The sequence below is a fragment of the Myxine glutinosa genome, chromosome 4 (genome assembly GCF_964187855.1).
Source record: "Myxine glutinosa chromosome 4, kmMyxGlut1.1, whole genome shotgun sequence".
Classification (NCBI taxonomy): domain Eukaryota; kingdom Metazoa; phylum Chordata; class Myxini; order Myxiniformes; family Myxinidae; genus Myxine; species Myxine glutinosa.
The window spans coordinates 38919486-38941639 of NC_136264.1; the positions used below are offsets into that span (position 1 = coordinate 38919486).

The 22154-nt window shown below is 44.6% G+C and overlaps 1 protein-coding gene and 1 non-coding gene across 2 annotated transcripts in view; one reads left to right on the plus strand and one right to left on the minus strand.

The window, feature by feature from the left end:
- Positions 1-11783: 11783 nt before the first annotated feature.
- Positions 11784-12956, minus strand: LOC137425836 (uncharacterized). The gene is made up of 2 exons (XR_013623042.1): positions 12868-12956; positions 11784-12677 (listed from the first exon to the last, which is right to left on the minus strand). It is a non-coding gene; the product is annotated as an uncharacterized LOC137425836 (transcript).
- Positions 12957-13473: 517 nt separating this feature from the next.
- The window catches only part of PRUNE1 (prune exopolyphosphatase 1), a 36738-nt gene continuing 28057 nt past the window's right edge, over positions 13474-22154 (plus strand). Inside the window, exons 1-3 of the mRNA XM_068112195.2 lie at positions 13474-13878; positions 19214-19318; positions 19534-19739. Coding sequence (XP_067968296.2) covers positions 13825-13878; positions 19214-19318; positions 19534-19739 — 365 coding nt within the window. The 5' untranslated portion in view covers positions 13474-13824. The remainder of the gene's footprint in view (positions 13879-19213; positions 19319-19533; positions 19740-22154) is intronic.

Sequence of the window (22154 nt, forward strand, 5' to 3'; positions counted from 1 at the left end):
AAAAGTTCAATTTTCATCTCGTTAGACCAAATAATCCCTTACCTCATGATCTGAGTCTTTCATGTGCCTTTTTGCAAACTCCAGGCATGCTGTCATTTGCCTTTTTCTCAGGAGTGGCTTCCATCTGACCTACACTTTTGAAGTGCTGTAGACACTGTTGTCCTCACTGCAGGTTCTCCCATCTCACCCAAGGAACTCTGTAGTTCAGTCAGTGTGGTCATTTAGTTCTTGGTCACTTCTCTGACAAAGGCCTCACTTGCCCTGTTGCTCAGTTTGGTTGGACAGGCAGCTCTAGGAAGAGTCTGGGTCATTCCATGTTCCTTCCATTTCAAATTATGGAGTTCACTGTGCTCTTGGGAACTTTCAACACTCTAGAAATTGTTTTATACCCTTCCCCAGATTTATGCCTCCTCACAATTCTATCTCGAGTTCTACATGCATTTCCTTGGACTTCATGGTATATTTTCTGCTCTGACATGGCCTGGCAACTGTGGGACCTTCTATAGAAAGGTGTGTTTCTTTCTAAGTAAATGATGTCCAATCAATTGAATTGGCCACATGTGGACTCCAATCAAGTTGCAGACATATCAAGGATGATCAAAGGAAATTGGATACACTTGAGTTCAATTTGGAGTGTCATCACAAAGGGGTTGAATACTTATTGACTCAACACATTTCAGCTTTTCATTTTTAATTATTTTGTAAAATATTCGAAAACAAATCCACTTTTACATTATGGGGTATTTTGTGTAGATCAGTGACAAAAATCTCACTTTAATCCATTTTAAATTCAGGCTGTAACACAAAAAAATGAGGAAAAAAGTTAAGGGGTGTGAATACTTTCTGAAGACACTGTATATAACACCTTGGTGTATCTGTGCTTGCCCCACTGTTCTCATCCCCACTCCTTCACACCCAACACCCTCTACCACAGTGAAAGTTGATAAACTGTTGGATTTAATGAATGTGGTGTAGATGTAGTGCAGGCTTGATAGGCCAAATGGCCTCTTCCTGCATCCAAGTTCCTTGTATATGTTGGATAGCCCAGTTTACTTCTCAGTGACTCATTCGACCTGAAACCAACGAAGCATAATGAAATGCATGTTTGAGTTCTCATCTGCTATTTCATTAAGACAAAGACCTCTTTTGCGATGATTATAAGGGGACTGAGCTGCGATTGTTTAGGCCAGACTGTGTTACATGTTTGCTGGAGATGCGGTTTCAGGTTCACAAACAGTGTGCATGTTTGAGCAGAGGGCTGATTAGAATGCATAATGACTAATGCAAGCTTGAAATGGGGCAAGTTAAATGACAATTTTATCCAAAGAATACAAGTATAATATTTGTGTATAAAGGATTTTGGATGTTTTTTCCCTTTTTGAAATGGAGTCAAACTCTAAAATGTATGTTTTGATTGTGATATAAGGTAAAGCACTTTAGCCTGGCGAGTTTTTGGGGGGCGAAGGGAGTTAATTATGGATGTGCTTTTTCTGCAACCAAGCAATTTGTGTATGTAGTCATGCATCGCATATTTCTGGCTTGTTTTGTCTGGCATCAAAATAAAAATCCACCATTGCAGTCTTAGACCTTTATAGCTTTCTTGGCAGCAGACTCAATGCGTATGGCATAATTAGCGAAGGTGGACTGAGGTTATGTTTTCACCCCTGTCTGTCTGTCTGTAAGCACAATATCTCAAAAGTTTATGGAAGGATTCAGACCAAAATGTGTTCGGTCCCCTTGTGTTTTATACCTCTCCTCCTCCCCCCCCCCCTCCCCTTCCCACGCCTCCTGCCCCCAAGCCCTCTCCCTCCCACACTTCTCCATGCTCTCAAATGTTGTGGTTGTGTGCTTCCCCTTCTATCCCCATCTTGTCTTCCGCTCCCTCTTTTTGTATATTTTGTTTGTCTGGTTGATTTGTTTGTGAAATAAATGTTAGCTCTTTCACGAGCCTCGATTCAGTATACAAAAAAAAAAAAAAAGACGAAACTTGCACACGTTATGTGTGTGACAAGGCCAAATTTATTTGATTTTGGTGAAGGTAAAAATCCAAGATTTTCCCATTGATAGGGCCAAATCGATATCTAGCAAGATATTTCAAAAAATTATGAGATGGTTAGGTGACAAGATCCAGTTTATGTCCGGATCCACTTACAAAATGTAAATTGTTCAGCCTGGCGGAAGTGTACGACTGTACGTGCTCTATCGAGTGCCGTTCTAGTTGTTGGTGTCCGTTGAGTCTGGAAAGTCGGTAGTTTGATTCCGACCCTGGCCGAGTTACACCAAATATGAAACACATGGTATGTACACCTTGACACTAGGCATTTGCAGGACAGAGCATGGACAACAACCATAGATTGGCCCTCCAAAGGAAAGAGTAAATTCCTGCTTGATTGGCCCACCTGAGTGCGGTAGAGAAAAGCGACGACATAACACAAACTAGAACGGCCATCTGTAGAGCACAAGCTGAACAGTTTACATTTTGTATCCCACTGTTGGGCTGGATCTGGATTCAGACCTGCACCAAAATCTAATCGGCTTGTTCTTGTCACCGAACCATCTCGTCCACCAAATTTAGTCACAACTTGTCCACAACATGACCAAAAGTATGTGGACACCCGAACATCAAACATCTCATTCCAAAATCATGGGCATTAATATGGAGTTGGTCCCCCCCTTTGTTGCTATAATAGCCTCCACTCTTCTGGGAAGGCTTTCCATGAGATGTTGGAACATTGCTGCGGGGATTTGCTTCCATTCAGCCACAAGAGCATTAGTGGGGTCGGGCACTGATGTTGGGTGATTAGGCCTGGCTTGCAGTCGGCGTTCCAATTCATCCCAAATGTGTTCAATGGGGTTGAGATCAGGGCTCTGTGCAGGCCAGTCAAGTTCTTCCACACCGATCTCGACAAAACCATTTCTGTATGGACTTCGCTTTGTGCACGGGGGCATCGTCATGCTGAAACAGGAAAGGGCCTTCCCCAAACTGTTGCCACAAAGTTGGAAGCACACAATCGTCTAGATTGTCATTGTATGCTGTAGCGTTAAGATTTCCCTTCAATGGAACTAAGGGGCCCAGCCCGAACCATGAAAAACAGCCCCAGACCATTATTCCTCCTCCACCAAGCTTTACAGTTGGCACTACGCATTCGGGCAGGTAGCGTTCTCCTGGCATCCGCCAAACCCAGACTCGTCCGTCGGACTGCCAGATGGTGAAGTGTGATTCATCACTCCAGAGAACGCGTTTCCACTGCTCCAGTCTAATGGCGGTGAGCTTTACACTACTCCAGCCGACGCTTGGCATGGCGCATGGTGATCTTAGGCTTGTGTGCGGCTGCTCGACCATGGAAACCCATTTCATGAAGCTTGTTGTCCCACCAAACAGTTGTTGTTCTGACGTTGCTTCCAGATGCAGTTTGGAACTCGTTAGTGAGTGTTGCAACCGAGGACAGATGATTTTTATGCGCTATGTGCTTCAGCACTCAGCGGTCCCGTTCTGTGAGCTTGTGTGGCCTACCACTTCTCGGCTGAGCTGTTGTTTCTCCTAGACGTTTCCACTTCACAATAACAGCACTTACAGTAGATTGGGGCAGCTCTAGCAAGGCAGAAATTTGACGAACTGACTTGTTGGAAAGGTGGCATCCTGTGACGGTGCCACATTAAAAGTCAATGATCTCTTCAGTATGGCCCATTCTACAGGCCAATGTTTGTCTATGGAGATTGCATGGCTGTGTGCTTGATTATATCTACCTGTCAGCAATGGGTGCGGCTTAAATAACCTAATCCACAAATTAGAAGGTGTGTCCGCATACTTTTGGTCATGTAGTGTATGTTATATATTGCTTTTCACCCGATCTCTCAATGGTGAAGAATCACTCAAGAATTAAACAAATCTCGTATCTGAATCCATATTCAGATCTTCACCAAAATCTAATCGATTCGGTCTTGTCACATACCCATCTGTCCACCAAGTTTCGTCCAAATCCGGCCATAACTTTTTGAGATATACAACAACAACAACATGCATTTTAAGGCCATTTTCCCTGCTAGAGCGGGGGTTAGCCTTGCGGTCCCCATGACAATCTTCTCCATCTTGCCCTATTTTCTGCATCTCTCCTTGTTAACCCCCTTGCCCGCATTTCTTCTTCCACCATCTTTAGCCAAGTCTTTCTCGGTCTTCCCCGTCCTCTACTTCCTTCTACATTCATTTCCATCACTCTTCTCAACCAGTCACTTTCATCCTTCCTCAACACATGACCAAACCATCTCAACCTGTTCCTCTTCACAGCATCAATCACAGGCTCTATTCCCATCATCTTTCGCAATTCATCATTTGTCTTCCTCTCTATCAACGATACTCCGCACATCCATCGAACCATTCGCATTTCCACCCTTTCCAACCTTCGTTGCTGCTCTACGCTCATTACCCATGTCCCGCTCCCATAAATCATAACACTTCTCACACATGCCGCATACACCTTTCCCTTCAGCTTCAACGACACTCCCCTCCTCATCAGCATGCCACTCAGTTCCCAAAACTTCTTCCATGCACATCTCTCTCTAGCAACCGTTGCCGAGTCTGATCCACCTTCTCCATTCAGCATGTCTCCGAGGTAGCAAAATGTTTTCACACCTTCCAGCTTCACGCCGTCTCCAAGATCCAACTCAACATTTCCTCCATCTGCAGCTCCCTCTGTGCACACCTTACATTTGAATGTAGCTGCCACAGTGGTTAATGACCCTCTCAGACCACTACATTTTTGATGAACCCACTCAGCGCACATTGTATATTGAATGGAGTTCACTCCGACACCCTTCCTGCACACAGCACAGGGCCACTTCCCAGTTCTTTCCACCTCACCACATGCTTTACCACTTGCCATCACCTTCGTTTTTCCGATATTCACCTTCAGACCTTTTGTCTCCATACATTCCTTCCACTTGTTCATCTTTTCCTTCAGTCCATCCATACTTTCCGCAATCAACACCAGATCATCTGCATACAACAACTCCCATGGTAAACCCACCTTTACGTTGAGCCAGCACCTCCATCACAGCTACAAATAGTAGTGGACTTAGTACTGACCCCTGATGCACTCCCACCTTCACCTCAAACTCACCACTGTTCCCGTCCTTCGTCCTTACAGCTGTGCGCGCTCTTTTGTACATTGCCATCACTACTCAGATCAACCATTCCTCCACTCCTAACTTCCTCAATAAACAATTCTTTGAGATATCCTGCTGTATATCGGTTTTAGCCCTATCACTCGATGAAGAAGATTCATATAAAAAATTCTCTGATCCGGATTCGGATCTTCACCAAAATTAGTCTTCCTTGTCACTTATGTAACCAAGCTTCGCCCGAATCCGTCCACAATTTTTTGAGACATCTTGTTGACAGAAACAAACAAACAAGACAGGGGTGAAAATATAACCTCCATCCACCTTCGGTGGCAGAGGTAAAGATGCGTCGCTGGTACCCAGTGAGATAGGAAATGATGCCACTTCCCCAAAAGGTCAGCTGCTGTGTGTGTCCGAAATCAAGACTGGTGTTGTCTCATGTATTTCTTTGGATCTGTGATTTGTTGCAGGTACTTCATGAGCTTTAAATTGCAGTGCATTCACAAAGTATTCAGACCCCTTCACTTTTTTCACATTTTGTTATGTTGCAACCTTATGCTGAAATCGTTTAAATTCATTTTTCCCTCATCAATCTACACTCAATACCTCATAATGACAAAGAGAAAACAGGATTTTAGAAAGTTTTGCAAATTTATTAAAAATAAAAAACTGAAATATCACATTTACGTAAGTATTCAGACACTTTGCTATGACACTTGAAATTTAGCTCAGGTGCCTCCCATTTCTCTTGATCATCTTTGAGATGTTTCTACACCTTGATTGGAGTCCACCTGTGGCAAATTCAATTGATTGGACATGATTTGGAAAGGCACACACCTGTCTATATAAGGTCTCACAGCTGATTGCATATCAGAGCAAAAACCAAGCCATGAGGTCAAAGGAACTGCCTGCAGAGCTCAGAGACAGGATTGTATCGAGGCACAGATCTGGGGAAGCCTACAAAAAATCGCTGCTGCATTGAAGGTTCCTAAGAGCACAGTGGCCTCTATAATTCTTAAATGGAAGAAGTTTGGAACAACCAGGACTCTTCCTTGAGCTGGCCGCCCGGCCAAACTGAGCAATCAGGAGAGAAGGGCCTTGGTAATAGAGGTGACCAAGAACCCGATGGTCACTCTGGCTGAGCTCCAGAGATCCTGTGTAGAGATGGGAGAAACTTCCAGAAGGACAACCATCACTGCAACACTCCACCGATCTGGGCTTTATGGCAGAGTGGCCAGATGGAAGCCTCTCCTCAGTCAAAGACACATGAAAGCCCACAGAATCTTGTTTCTCACAGTCTGAGAGTCCTTTAGGTACTTTCTTGCAAACTCCAAGTGGGCTTTCATGTGTCTTACACTGAGAGGCTTCCGTCTGGCCACTCTGCCTTAAAGCCCAGATCGGTGGAGTGTTGCAGTGCTGGTTGTCCTTCTGGAAGTTTCTCCCATCTCCACACAGGATCTCTGGAGCTCAGCCAGTGACCATCGGGTTCTTGGTCACCTCTCTTACAAAGGCCCTTCTCCCCCAAATGCTCAGTTTGGCCGGGCGGCCAGCTCAAGGAAGAGTCCTGGTTGTTCCAAACTTCTTCCATTTAAGAATTATGGAGGCCACTGTGCTCTTGGGAACCTTCAATGCAGCAGAATATTTTATGTAGGCTTCCCCAGGTCTGTGCCTCGACACAATCCTGTCTCTGAGCTCTGCAGGCCGTTCCTTCGACCTCATGGCTTGGTTTTTGCTCTAATATGCATTGTCAGCTGTGAGACCTTATATAGACAGGTGTGTGCCTTTCCAAATCATGTCCAATCAATTGAATTTACCACAGGTGGACTCCGATCAAGGTGTAGAAACATCTCAAAGATGATCAAGAGAAATGGGAGGCACCTGAGCTAAATTTCAAGTGTCATAGCAAAGGGTCTGAATACTTATGTCAATGTGATATTTCAGTTTTTTCTTTTTTCATAAATTTGCAAAACATTCTAAAATCCTGTTTTCTCTTTGTCATTATGGGGTGTAGATAAATTGATAAATTGCGATATTTGCGATGCGGCTTCACTCAATTGCGATGATACATTTGATGCCACAATGCGATTGCGATGCGATGCGATGATACATTTGATGATAAATTGATAAATTGCGATGATAAATGCCACATTTGATATCAGAAAACATGCCACATTTGATATCAGAACGCATGCCACATTTGATATCAGAAAGCATGCCACATTTGATATCAGAAAACATGCCACTTTTGCGATAAATATTGCGATAAATTGCGAAAGATGATGGGAATAGAGCCTGTGATTGATGCTGTGAAGAGGAACAGGTTGAGATGGTTTGGTCATGTGTTGAGGAAGGATGAAAGTGACTGGTTGAGAAGAGTGATGGAAATGAATGTAGAAGGAAGTAGAAGACGGGGAAGACTGAGAAAGACTTGGCTAAAGATGGTGGAAGAAGAAATGCGGGCAAGGCTAACAAGGAGAGATGCAGAAAATAGGGCAAAATGGAGAAGATTGTCATGGGGACCGCAAGGCTAACCCCCGCTCTAGCAGGGAAAATGGCCTTTAAAATGCATGTTGTTGTTGTTGTTGTATTATGGGGTATTGAGTGTAGATTGATAAGGGAAAAAGAAATGAATTTATACGATTTCAGCATAAGGCTGCAACATAACAAAATGTGAAAAAAGTGAAGGGGACTGAATACTTTCTGAATGCGCTGCATCTATCTATAATTCCAGTAATCTCTGTACGTTTGTACGTCTGTTTGTCTGTGACCGCTGTTTCTCGACAACCACGGGTCCGATATACTTTTAACTTGCCAGGTATATTGCTGGGGACCCGAGGATGTGCCTTTTCAAGGTTTCATATTAATCGGACAATTACTTACCGAGCTATGTCCAAAAAACGATTCAACCAATCAGAGAGCAGCGAACTATCGCGTGTGCCGAACGTGGCGGACACACTCTGCCTCGGATGGCACATTTGAGAGCGTATTCATTTATTTCACGTTTGCAAACTATGTTGGCGTTAAACTATGTTTTAAAACTAATAAAAACGAATTTGCGATTCATTCGCTTTCCTGCGCGTTTGTGCACGCGATGGCGATTTCTTTACCAAACTCCGGAAGCCGTTCGCTTTGGACCAAACCATTGCATGTAAATAGAGGGGGGGGATTGTCACCACTCGCAAGCCGTTCGCTTTGGACCAAACCATTTCATGTAAATAGAGGGGGGGGATATAATTTTAGATATATATATAGTACGGGCATGCCCTAGTATATTCAAAAGGACGTCTTTGATGAGGGTGCAGTTGCATAAAAGATATGCAATTTTATTTTATAAAACATGATTTGTAACTACATTTGAGTATACATAATTATGTTCAGCAATTGGTATCCAAGTCAACATTAGTCATGCATGATACATATTAACTTTTCTTGTTTGGGGGAGGAGGGGGGGGGGACAGACGGAATGGTGGGGAATTGGTGATTGGGACGATAGAGGGAAGTTGTCTGGTGATGATCACGTATTATTGAGCTAAAATGGAGAAACTCCAGCATGGTAGCTGTATCTGTAGGCCGAAGACGTAGCTCTTGCCTTAGCATTTGCCCCATTGGCTTACTGCCTCTGAAGGATGACTCGCATCGTGGGGTTTCATCGACAATATTAGGAATGAGATGGAGGCCGAGGTAAATGGAATCGTACATATCTATTCCATTTGTTCCAACCATGTGCCACTCATCAGATAGTGCCCAAGCCTGAGTCAGACATGTAATACAAGCGACAGGCAGCACACGTTAGTGCAGCGACCTTCTTGCCTGTGAAGCCCACCAGGGTGGTGGTTTATACTCAGGCCAGGGATCGAACCCACACTTCACAGGTTAAAAGCAATTTGACGCAATGCGTTACAAGGCTTTCACATGTGAAGACGTATCATACTAAAATACGCAATTTGGTTTTGGTGTCTGACGATATTTGACCACAATAGATTTGGTCATTACTTATCCAATCATAAACAAACTTGACAGGGAAAGTAAGGGTGAGACGATGGACGTTGGAGCGATTTAACTCCAAAAGCTCTCCCCCACCCTAAGGTGTTTTTCCTCTTTGAACAAACGTGGTGTTAACGTGTAAAAACATCTTATTGTGCCGTTTTGGTGAGAGCACCCCTCCCAGCAGTAAAAATATTATAAACCACAAACACGTTTGATTACCTTTTGAAACAGTCGCTACTGCTGTTTAACACTAAATTGAAAGGGAGGAAACCCAGGGTATGTTCAGTTACTAAAGAGCCTGCTAGTGCTTGCCAAGCCAGCCGTTCCTTAACGATTTTGAATGGAGTGCTTGCTCGAATGCTTAAACCACTTGGCGAGCGCTCTTTAAGAAACTTGGCAAATGAACACACCCACAATGTTCTTATGCCCGACCCTAGATCTACTATAATCTATTTACCCCAGAGGAATGACCCTGCCTGCTACACCTGTAGGTAACAGGTGTACGTGTGTAAATTAAATGTCTAATTTGTTTTTCACACAAAAGCAACCTGCCTCCCTCACTCCCCCGCCAAATAAATAAATAAGCAACAGATAGAGGGAAGGAGACATAGTAAGAAGAAGAAGCACTCCTTTTGTGTCTTCAAATGCATAGGGCTGCCGAGGGTAGTTTTTCCTTGGCTAGGGGACATAATCTTGGACATGTTTCCACTGCAGCACTGCATACTCGCTTCTTCCCAATTCACTGGTACTCGTTTTGCCAACTTTGGAAGGATGACAGGCTGAGTGAACCCTCCTGGCCTTAGACTCAGGACCCGAAGAGCTCTGAAAGCCAACTGCATTAACTGTTAAACCAACACCAGGCTGAATCACAGTAACCTGTAAGTAAAAGGGTTAGATAGGTTTGGGTTAATGTTGATATAAAATATTTGGGAAGTTAAGAGTGCTGTACCATTTAATTTAAGAATTGGAAGGAAGAATGTAATAAAAACGAGAAATGGTAGAATGCAGGAGAAAAATATATAGTCTTGTGGGGGACTGACAGGTATTTCCCCAGGGTTTCTGAGAAGATTTTAAAATAGATTACCTGAATTTGGGGTGAAGCCCCCATTTTCAGCCTTTTATAGGGGGTGGATCTGGATGGGGAGGATAACCTCATGAGACCTTATTGTTTTGATGCATCGTACCAAATTTAGTCCATAATCGGTCATGTAGTTTTGTGAGGAAAATGTTTTAGTGAATATGAGGGATTTGTGGAAGGAGACTGTGGCCCTCTTTCCAGGGGAGATAGGGCCATGGGGAGCACAATTTAAGGTTAGGGCATGGTCCGGATGCCACGTGGTGAGTTCGGTCTGGATCTGTCTGGCGGTTTCTGAGAAGATTTTTAAATGAAATACCAATATTTGGGGCAAAACCCCACCCTTCAGATGGGCTCATTCGGATGGGGAGCACAATCCCACGAGACCTTGATGTCCTGATGCATTGTACCAAATTTGGTCCATAATAGGTCGGGTAGTTTGTGAGACGTTTGAGTCATATGTCAACTGACGTATGTTCGGCTGGACACTGGGACACACTCCGAGGGCATTTCGGCGAAATAACACAACTATAAATGGCATCCGCTGGAGAGCATATCTCCGACAGGCTGAACAGCAGTTTATGTTTTGTATCCCACTGATAGGCTGGATCAGTATCAGGACTTGAACCAAAATCTAATCGGTTTGTTCATGTCACCGACATAATTCATCCAAGTTTCGTCATAATCCGGCCACAATGTTTTGAATCATCATGCTACATATCATTTTTGGCCCTGCCTCTCAAAGTTGAAGAAACACTAAAAACTAGAACGGCACTCAGTACAGAGCATACATACCTCCACCTGCTTGGCCATATCACTCAATGATGAAGAACCACCTTTCGAGGCCATTTTTCCCCACAGAGCAGGGGTTGGCCTTTTTTTGGCACCGAATCGTTTTTGGCCCCATCTCCCAATTGTGACGAATCATTTTAAAAAATTAAATAATTCTCATATCCGAATCCATATTCAGATCTTCACCAAAATCGAATCGAATAGTCATTGTCAGACACCCAACCGGTCCACCAAGTTTCGTCGAAATCCATCCATAACTTTTTCAGATATCCTGCTATGTATCGTTTTTGGCCCTATCTCCCACTGGTGAAGAATCACTTTACAAATTCTAGTAGCCGGATCCGAATCCGGATCTTCACCAAAATCTAATAATTTCGTCATTCTCACATACGCCACATCTCTGCTAAATTTCGTCCGAATCCGTCCACAACTTTTTGAGATATTTTGTTCACAAACGGACAGACAGGGGTGAAAACAAACTCCATCCACCATTGGTGGCGGAGGTAATTATGGGATCCTGATCTTCTCCAACATGTAGTCGATTCGTTCTCGTCACATGCCTAACCTGTCCACCAAGTTTTGGCTGAATCCATCCGTAACTTCTTGAGATATTCTGCACAGAGAGACAGACAGTGGCAGAAGTGAATGAATGAATTAATGATCGTTTTTAAGGCCATTTTCCCCGCTAGAGCGGGGGTTAGCCTTGCGGGCCCCATGACAATCATGGTTCCCTGTTTGAGGCAATGTTTTTTTGTTTTTTTTTTACTTTTTAAGACAGTGGCAGAAGTAAAGAGTCTGATTTGAAACAGAATAACTGATTTCTCCCTTTGTTGTCCCAGCACACACAAAACAAAAACAATTCAAAATGGATAATTTACAGTCCACCTGATGGCAACAGAGTCATTTCTGAGGTCACATTTAAATGTTCAAAGCAGCGTTGCTTCGCAAAATCCAGGTGGAGGGTGGTTTGCCATCGAGCCAAGGTGGAAGCCGTGGACGATGCCACGACAGATGGGATGCTGAACGAGCAAATGTCATGGAGTGCGGCGGAGCCATCAGGCCTCTTGGGGCAGCGGGCGGAGGCACGATAAACCCTCACGGGGCACGGACTTGCGAGGCACGTGTCTCCTTCTCGTCCTGCCTTAGCCTCACTCCAATAAACCACAGGGAAACCCAGCAAAAGACCAAACGCCGTCGCAAGGTTCCAACCCTTGCTTTCTGGTCGCAGCAACACGGGTCCGGCAGCAGGTGCTGCAACTATCGCAGCGGCCAAAGTCTGGGAAATCCGCAGCGATTCCGCCACCGCGTCTGCTTTGGCTATTTGTGGTTCGGCGAGGGTTGGGGAGGCATCGACAAGAACCCAGCGGCCTTCTGACAGGTGGGTCAGGGTGACTGAAGGGTTTGCAACAATCAAATGCCCTTGGAGGTCCAAAACTACAGGCGAAGGCCCGTGCAATAGACCAGAACCTCGCAGCTGCTCGAGGAACGTCAAGAGGTCTTTTGGCTCCACCAAGGAGCGGTCGTAGAGAAAACCCGGCCGGAGACCCACTTCCACAGCAACGGCATCCCAGGCAGCTTTAGCCGCACGCCTTCCAGCTCGCACCGTTTTCAGGACTAGCGATTGACAGGCCAATGACACCAAGTCTCGGTCGTTGAGCATGGCTGGCAGTGGCAACAAGCTCGCTCGCAATCCCCCTTTATCATCCTAGGAATGGGGAATGGGGAATGGGGAATGGGGAATGGGGAATGGAGAATGGAGAATGGAGAATGGGGAATGGGGAATGGGGAATGGGGAACGGGATTTGCAAAGACGTGCCAAGTCAAATTTTTTGAAAAAAACGTTGTACAATACAGTATAACCTCAGCCGATTGGTTGGAAATTGGAAAGTACGTACCGAATATATCAGTTCCTTCCTGCGTAGAAGAAAAAGTTTCCTTCAAATCAAAACGAATCGAAATCCAGGCATTGACATCACCGGAAGTTGCTGCCCACCGGAAGTTTGTCTCAAACAGGCAAAACAACAAAGTATTTCCTGATTAAATGAATGTAATGGGGAAAAAATATTTGCATTTACATGTGTTACATCACATAACCAAAAAGTGCAATGGCAACAATATAATGCTTCTGGGAATTTCACATTGAAGGCGGCTCAAATATTAAGCGGTAGTTTAATCCATGACGGTGTGATTTGTATTAGTAAGACGGTTATTACAAACACAGAATTGTCCCGCTGTTCCTTACGCGAATCACCATTCAATATAAATACGTGTGAATAATTATAATTATTTTGCTGAGGATTGCTTCCATTTGTGTCTTTGACGTACTTGGGAAGTTTAACACTACATACTAGGGGGAGGGGGAGGTGTGTGTGTGTGTGTGTGTATGTGTGTGTGTGTGTGTGTGTGTGTGTGTGTGTGTGTGTGTGTGTGTGTATGTGTATGTGTGTGTGTGTGTGTGTGTGTGTGTGTGTGTGTGTGTGTGTGTGTGTGTGTGTGTGTGTGTGTGTGTGTGTGTGTGTGTGTGTAGGCAGTATGTTTTCTACTTCCATTACCAATCGGCTAGTTATCGCTTGCCAAGCCAGCCGTTCCTTATCAACCATTTCGAATGGAGTGCTTGCTTGAATGCTTAAGCCATGCTGTTAGTGACTCGAACTTCAAACGCGGCACGTTTCCTCAGTGTAGTAGTTAGCTCGTGAAACTCGCCTCACTGTAGTCGTGGTGTTATGAAACTCTCCTCAGTCGAAAACTACAATTAATCAATTTTTCCGCGCTACCTCAAGCCAAGCATGTTAATGGTTTCTAGAAAATTTAATCTGATGTCTTAATAGAATCAAACTGTCGTTTGTGTCTGAATGAAAAACATGGATTTTGCAGCGTTCATCGTTGAGAGCCGAAAGGCGATACAGGTGTGTTGTAGCGTGTGCGATGGTTTGGTTCGTCGGGGAGCCAGGGTTCTCAGACGTGTACCCTGGTCACCCGGGGAGCCGGGGTCATTAAAAGTGGACTCTGGCCACTCAGGTAGACGGCCCATCAGACGTGGACCCTGACCACTCGGGCAGACGGCCCCTCAGACGTGGACCCTGACCACTCGGGGAGACGGCCCATCAGACGTGGACCCTGGTCACTCGGGTAGACAGCCCATTAGACGTGGACCTTAAACGTGGACCCTGGCCACTCGGGAGCCGCCGGGGCCCATAAACGTGGACCCTGGCCACTCGGGGAGCCGCCAGGGCTCTTAAACGTGGACCCTGGCCACTCAGGTAGACGGCCCATCAGTCGTGGACCCTGACCACTCGAGGAGACGGCCCCTCAAACGTGGACCCTGACCACTCGGGGAGATAGCCCCTCAGACGTGGACCCTGACCACTCGGGGAGACGGCCCATCAGACGTGGACCTTAAACGTGGACCCTGGCCACTCGGGAGCCGCCGGGGCCCATAAACGTGGACCCTGGCCACTCGGGGAGCCGCCAGGGCTCTTAAACGTGGACCCTGGCCACTCAGGTAGACGGCCCATCAGACGTGGACCCTGACCACTCGAGGAGACGGCCCCTCAAACGTGGACCCTGACCACTCGGGGAGACAGCCCCTCAGACGTGGACCCTGACCACTTGGGGAGACGGCCCATTAGACGTGGACCCTGACCACTCGGGGAGACGACCCATCAGACGTGGACCCTGGTCACTCGGGTAGACAGCCCCTCAGACGTGGACCCCAGCCACTCGGCGAGACGGTCCCTCAGACATGGGGTCTGGCCACTGGCGGAGGTGGGCCACTCAGACGGATGAAATGTTTGTGATGTGTTCAGATAGACTTGCTCCAAATTAATAATCCATAGTCATGCAATGGATTAACTCATGAGTTTAAACACACTGACATCACATTATACTAACTTTCGATATACAACCAGGCGCGTACCCATGATTTTAGGTTAAGAGAGGTGCAAGAAATTTAAATTGCACTGAAAAATATCATTTTGACGAGCAGAGCGAGGGGAGCAAATAAAGACAACAAATGACAATGATCAAACAAATCAATCAATGTCTGACATTGAACAAGGTTTGACATGAAAGTGTCCATTGATCAGAATTACGGTTTTGCCATTAGCTGAACATTTGCCTTCTTCTCAACAATGTGAATCACTTGTAACAAAGATTGCTTCTCCAACACATTTGATGCCTATTGTATATAAAAAAAAAATAACCACCTTTAGAGGCCATTTTTCCCCACAAGCGGGGGTTAGCCTTTTTTGGGAACCGTGGTTGTTGTTGTTTTTTTGATCCCCTTTTTGAAGCAATGTTTTACGGCCGGATGCCCTTCCTGCCGCCAACCCTTTTTGCCGCCTTTAACGACAAGCAGGGAATTACCAGTGAACTGGTACTCAATTTGCCGACCTCGGAAGGATGACAGGCTGAGTCAACCCCCCTGGCGTTAATTCAGCGATCGACCGCGATTGATGCCTATTGTATACCACAGAGAATTTCCCACGGTCAAAAAGCATGTTCTTGAGTCTTGAAAACACAGACTGTGCGCAAAATGAATGATAGGAACTTTGGATTATCTGATATTCGGGATACCATTCCACTTCTTGGTTCATGAATGGCTATGAGAAAAGAAGCATCTCCGATGGCAAACGATTCCGGTAGTTCGTTAATCAAGTGTCCACAGAGGGAGCAAACTGAATGGTCCAATCCAGTTCCATGTTGAACGCTGCGGTCACATCCACCCCTGACAACAGTCTTAGTATTGCGTCCTGTTATTACGTTGACCATGTAAATGCTCATGTGATCTTGGACATGAGAGGGCGCTCGTGAAGGGGCGGATGTGAGTGAAATTTTCACACGAGTGAAAATACATCGTCACACAGTGCCACCATCAGATACCTTTACATCTCCCGGTGCCAGTTTTTATCACATTCACATTGATTTAGTCGGTCCTCTTCCACCATCTGGTGGTAGCACATATCTAGTCAAGTGCGTGCGTTGACCGTTTTACTAGGTGGCCGGAAGCTATTCCAATACCTGACATAGAGGTGGAGACTGCAGCCAAAGCCTTTGTTTCCAGATGGTTCACAGTGTTTGGTGCGCCCCATTTATTAGCACCACTGACTGACACAGGCCTGCGGATTTCACGGAAACGATCGTTACCGGTAGCGTGTCGGTAACGTGATAGCAAAAACACTGAACCGAAAGTACGGTTCCCATCGCAGAAAGGCAGTGTAAGGCAAAAATATGTCGTATTTACCTTCACGTGTGATTTTCAGCTAACTATTTTAGAAGTTGAGTTTTAGTTCCAACAAAATTAGGCCGGCAACGCTCAAATCTCAAAGTACACGTATATGTTACCTGAAAGTGGAGGGGCCAACAGTTTTCAATGATTTCGGCAAGATGAACATGCAATTCGGTCAAGAAAATCTGTATTGAAATTTATATTTGAAGTCCTACTTTGATATTATACGTTTGATATTACTTAAAGTTTATAGGACACGATTTTAAATACGAACTTTTTCACGTTGTTCCGATGTATTATATGGACATGGGACTTGCGGAACATCGCACAATTTGCAATACAATCCATTTATTGTCCGATGACCTTCAAGTTGTTACACCGAAACTTATGGAAGTTGTACTATGTTATTAAACTGTTCAGTTTGACTTGAAATAAGTATTTTGTTTTGATTTGTTTCTCTCTAATTCTGTGGTGGAGAAATTCTGAAAAGCTGTGTGTCCTAAACCTAATAATAAGGGAGAATCAACTTGTATGTACAGTAGTAGTAAGTACAAATAGTTGAAGCATTAACGGTGTCCGTTGTCGTCTTGCGTTACAACTCATGACACAGAAAATATTGTGAAAGTCAGTTCTAAAAAAATGGAGAATCATCATACAACTTAAAATAATAATAAAACTTTATTTCATAAGGGTATACACAATCAAATTGACAGAATTTGCTCTTCTCTGATAATAAACATCAACCTCAATAATGAACATGTGTTAATTACATTGCATACATGTAAATGACAGGATTTATTATTTGAGACTACATTTTTAATTTTGTATTACAAATGTTTTGCTTTACAAATTCTAAAGGAAAAAACATCGTTTCCCATTAGGTTTGGGCACGGAACCGGAATTTTGTTTCCCATCGGTTCCCATAAACCTGAATCACGGAACCGAAAAACGGTTGCCGATGAGATCTGGAATCCCCAGGCCTGTGACAGAGGATGACAGTTTGAATCCACACTTTTCACAATGCTGACTGCGTTACTTGGAAGTAAATGCACCAGAACTGCTTCTTACCACCCACTACAAATGGGCTTGTCAAACGGTTCCATCAACAGCTTAAGGCCTCACACAGAGCACAAGCAGACCCACACCGCTGGATGGAAAACCTACCGGTAGTGCTTTTGGACATTCGTGCTTCGATGAAAGCTGATCTGGGTTGAAGCACAGCCGAGTTAGTTTTTGGATCAACACCGCCATCATGGGAAATTTGGTGCCCCAACTAACATTCACACCAGTTTGGACCCAAGTAATTATGTGGACAGACTGCGAAGGACAATGAGTGATTTGCATCACACCCAACCAGAGTTCAGCAGAGTTCTACACATCTGCACAAAGATCTTTTGTCTTGTACCCATGTTTTTGTATGTGACTAGGAAGGGCAAGTAGTTAATCCTTGATTTTAATGGGAAGTCTGAAACAATCAGTTTAGAGTTAGACAGACTCAAGGTTGTCTACCCTGATAGTCTGAAACAACTCCTCCACCTGCTAGAGCAGAACAAACTCCAGCTACATCGAATCCCACTGTTTCTGTCAGCCAACACACAACAGTACCGAGTTCAGCCCAATCGACATCTGAACCAACCTCTTTGCCACCGACAACTGCATTAGACATGAGGAAAACACATTCCAGCAGACATGTCCACTGGCCTAAGAGATTTGTGCCTTATTTTGGTACAAATCATTGTCGTTACCTTTTGTTGTTTCAGTCTTTGTTTGGGTTTCGGATTAAACCCGTGTGTTCGTATAGTTAAATGCTTCGTGTCTCTTCCATCTCGTGCGCCCAATAACCGCCATTATTGGGAGGTCGCCTCGGGAGTTAAAGCTGGTTTGGCTCATCGATCCAAGGCTGGTGGTAACTTGCTACGGACGTGACAATATTTTGCGGACGACCTCGAACCCTCATTTTTAGCTCACCTGGAAAGTAGTTCCGGGGAGCTTATGGGATGGCTCATCCGCTGTCCGTCAGTCGTGGCCATACACTTGCAACTTCTTCGAAACTGCTGATGGGATTGTGACCAAACTTGGCTAAAATGATATTTGGTATTTTGCAACTCAAGTTTGTTCACGGCATTCAAAAAAATCTGGATCTGAGGGGATTTGTGGGGGGGGGGGGGGGGGGGGGGGGTTGAGTGACTTTTACTTCTGATCCAGGTGAGCTTCAGGACTGCGGTCCTATTTTTATGATTAAAACCTCCATTCCCCTCCCACCCCCTTCACCCCTCTAATTCAAACCCACTCTCAATTCTAGCTGCTTAGGCCTAGTCCATCCAGCATATAATGAGCAGAGGTTGCATTGTATATGCACAAGGACACGTCGCTGATAGGCACAAGAAGGAATTTTATCATTTTCTTACCCTACCAATCCCTACCCATCCTTAGTTGTCATCAGGCACGCAGCTTTATTGTGGGATGAGTTAAGATATCTATTCAGCGCTCGTCTTGTTCGGGCTTTTAGGGATTTGTGCCCCTTGTCGTCAAACATAGTTGTCTAGAAATTTATTAGTGTGCTTGTTTATGGTTATCATGATTTCATAATTAAACTCTTTGCAACCTTTAGAATGGATTAATCTTGTCTTCCCACCATTGGGTTAATTATAATGGCAGGGAGTCGTTTGGGTAAAAAGAAACAAAAATGAGGGCTTCCATTTCCCACACTGCTTTGAATTGGTCAGTCACCGTTCAGCTAGTGGGTGAATCTTTCCAAAACCAGTCCACGTGACAATACCAGTGGGCAAGCTGGAGTATTCGCTGTGTACTGTCAAATGTGTTTACTTTTTAGAGCCCCTTCCTTGGGCAATTTTCTTTGTAGCAGCACACTTGTACACCTCTATTTTAATCTCAACAAAGCATTTGTTCTAATGCGCAACTGCTTACTTTTGGCAGATTTTTTTTCGAAAGATGGTGAGTGGTTTCTAATAGTTTCTAATTGGTGTAAATTAAATATAACGTGATGTTTTCAGGCGGCACTGCTTGAGGGGCATGAGGTTTCCGTCGTCATGGGGAACGAGGCATGTGACTTGGACTCTGCTGTGGCTGCTTTAACCTATGCATGGTTCTTATTTCAGGTGAGAGTTTTTTGTAACTTTAAGATTGAATATGGACCTTGTATTCTGTTAAAGAACATTTGCAGATTTAACTCTTGTAAGTGAAATGTTCCTTTGTGCTTACAACCTCAATGAACTTTTTTCTAATTTGGCAAGGGATTCTTATAAGAACACAAGTTATTATTTTTCTAGAGCTTCACTTACTCGCCCTGAGCCAATCGTCTTCTCGTCTCTAGTTTTCCAGGCCTGGCTCAAGACCAGTGCCAATGTTGAATATTCTGAGAGCTGAGCTGCCTCTTCATCCTGAACTCGGCTACCTGTTCAAACGGCTGGCTCTGCCATCCATAGATTATCTGCCTTGCCAAGATGATGTGCAGTTGAAGACTCTGGCAAAAAAGGGGACTCTCCGGCTCATTCTGGTTGACCACAACATCCTGCCATTGTAAGAATTTGTTGCAATTTTTTGGTTCATTGATAATAGGACAGCCCTCACTATGGTGTGTTGTCAAGTGAAACATCATGTACAGTCTGAAGCAACAACTGAAATGTACCTTTTCAGGCCTGCAGATTTCACGGAAACGATCGTTACCGGTAGCGTGTCGGTAACGTGATAGCAAAAACACGGAACCAAAAGTACGTTTCCCAGCGCAGAAAGGCAGTGCAAGGCAAAAAGATGTAGTATTTACCTTCACGTGTGATTTTCAGCTAACTATTTTAGAAGTTGAGTTTTATTTCCAACAAAATTAGGCTGGCAAAGCTCAAATCTCAAAGTACATGTATATACAGACTTGGCATTTAATATGGAATATATATTTTTTCTTGACTTGGGTTTCCTTTCTGAACTCAGAATATCAATCTGGTGAGTTTCTTTTACGCTTCGGTGATTTCTTTGTTAAAAGAACCATGTCACTGATTGTCTGTCGCAGCAAGAAGTCAATAACAGGATTATATCACAGGTGGCCTGACAAAATGTACGGACAGGTACATTTGACGATTGGCTTCACAATCGGGTATATAAGGGTTGTTGCATTCTGTATTAGTGGAAAACAACTGCTGCACGTCGACAAAAGTTATTGCCGCTTCCTCTGGAGATGGTCCGTCAACTCGACAATGCTATTTGTCATGGAGTGGTGGCTTTACGAAATTCCGGCATGAAACAGTGTGCTGTTGCTCGGCAGTATGGCATCACTCAAGGTCAGGTGTCAAAGATGCCGAAACAAAATGCTCAGAGGGGTGTCCCTCCTCCAATATCGAGGCCAGGACGTCCCCACAGAACCACAAGGAGGAATGATCGCCAACTGCACCGATTAGTCCGCAATGGCCGTACCAAGTCAGCTAATCGGCTTAGGGCTGAGTGGCAGCAACTGACAAATGTGCCTGAATCCAGAAGGCTAGTCAACCAACGACTGGTTCAACCAGGCTATCGTGCCAGGCGTCCCCTGAGAAAGCCATGCCTGACAAGACAACACCGCCAGCGCCGATTGCAGTGGGCCAGAGAGCACCGTCAATGGCAGCCAGGACACTGGAATCATGTGATCTTCAGTGACGAGTCTTGATTTCTGGTCTATCGTCAAGATGGCCATGTCCGAGTGCGCAGACAAGTGCATGAAGCCTACAACGAAGATTGTATAGTGCCAAGAGTCCAAGCTGGAGGTGGTGGGGTGACCGTTTGGGCTGCTTTTCATGCAGGGGTCAAAACTGACCTGGTTGTTCTGAATGGAAACCTGAACCAGTTCAAGTACAGGGCCATTCTGGAAGAAACATTGCTTCCATCTGCTCGTGTAGCCTTTCGAGGAAACTTTGTCTTCCAAGATGACAATGCATGGCCTCATCGTGCTCGCATGATCCAACACTTTCTTGCTGACCGTGGTGTAGAGCATATGGAGTGGCCTGCCATGTCCCCGGATATGAATCCGATAGAGAACTTGTGGGCAGAATTAACGCGTCAAATCGACCACTTGGACCAGCAGCCTACCTCTGTGCGTGAATTGCAGCAGGCTATTGTCACTGCATGGCAAGCGATTCCTGTCCAAACCTTGGCAAATCTCGTGAACAGCATGCCTCAACGTGTACCTGCTCTCCTGAATGCTCGTGGGGGTTACACGACGTACTGAACTGTAATTTTACTATCCGTAATCCCAGTTGTAATTTAACTTTTGTTTTTGTTAAAAAAATTTTTGGCTAATGTGCAAAATAAAGAAATACTTCTGGAAAACGTACAGAAGTTTAACACAGTACTGTCCGTGAATTGAGTTCAATATCAGTTGACATCACTTTCAAGGATCAATTTATTTGCTTCGAAATGTCAAATGTGGTTTTTGTTTCTTTTAAAGGTCACATTAACAAAATCTAGAAGAATTTCAACATAATTCCAATGAACTTTTGGTTCTAAGTCAACTTGAAAAGTAAGTTCACCCCCACAAAAAAAATATTCCATATTAAATGCCAAGTCTGTATTACCTGAAAGTATAGGGGCCAACAGTTTTCAATGATTTTGGCAAGACGAACATGCAATTCGGTCAAGAAAATCTGTATTGAAATTTATATTTGAAGTCCTACTTTGATATTATACTGTTGCGGTTTTGAGAAACCATACTCTTGTAAATAAATATGACATTAAAGGGCTAAAGGTTGCACCCCATAGTTAGGCCACAAGCAACCATAGGACTTCAGTTATTTCATTAGTATGTGTACAGGTAAGGCCATGTTTCCAATAGTTGAATCTGCGTTGTGTCAATCAAATAAGAAGTAGGCCCATTCCGTTCATTTTGAAAGCCTCCCTCTCCAAGCCACGCCATTAAGCGCGCCCCTACAGTCTGTACCTCATGGCCCCTCCCAAGTGTTACGCGCCTCGGCC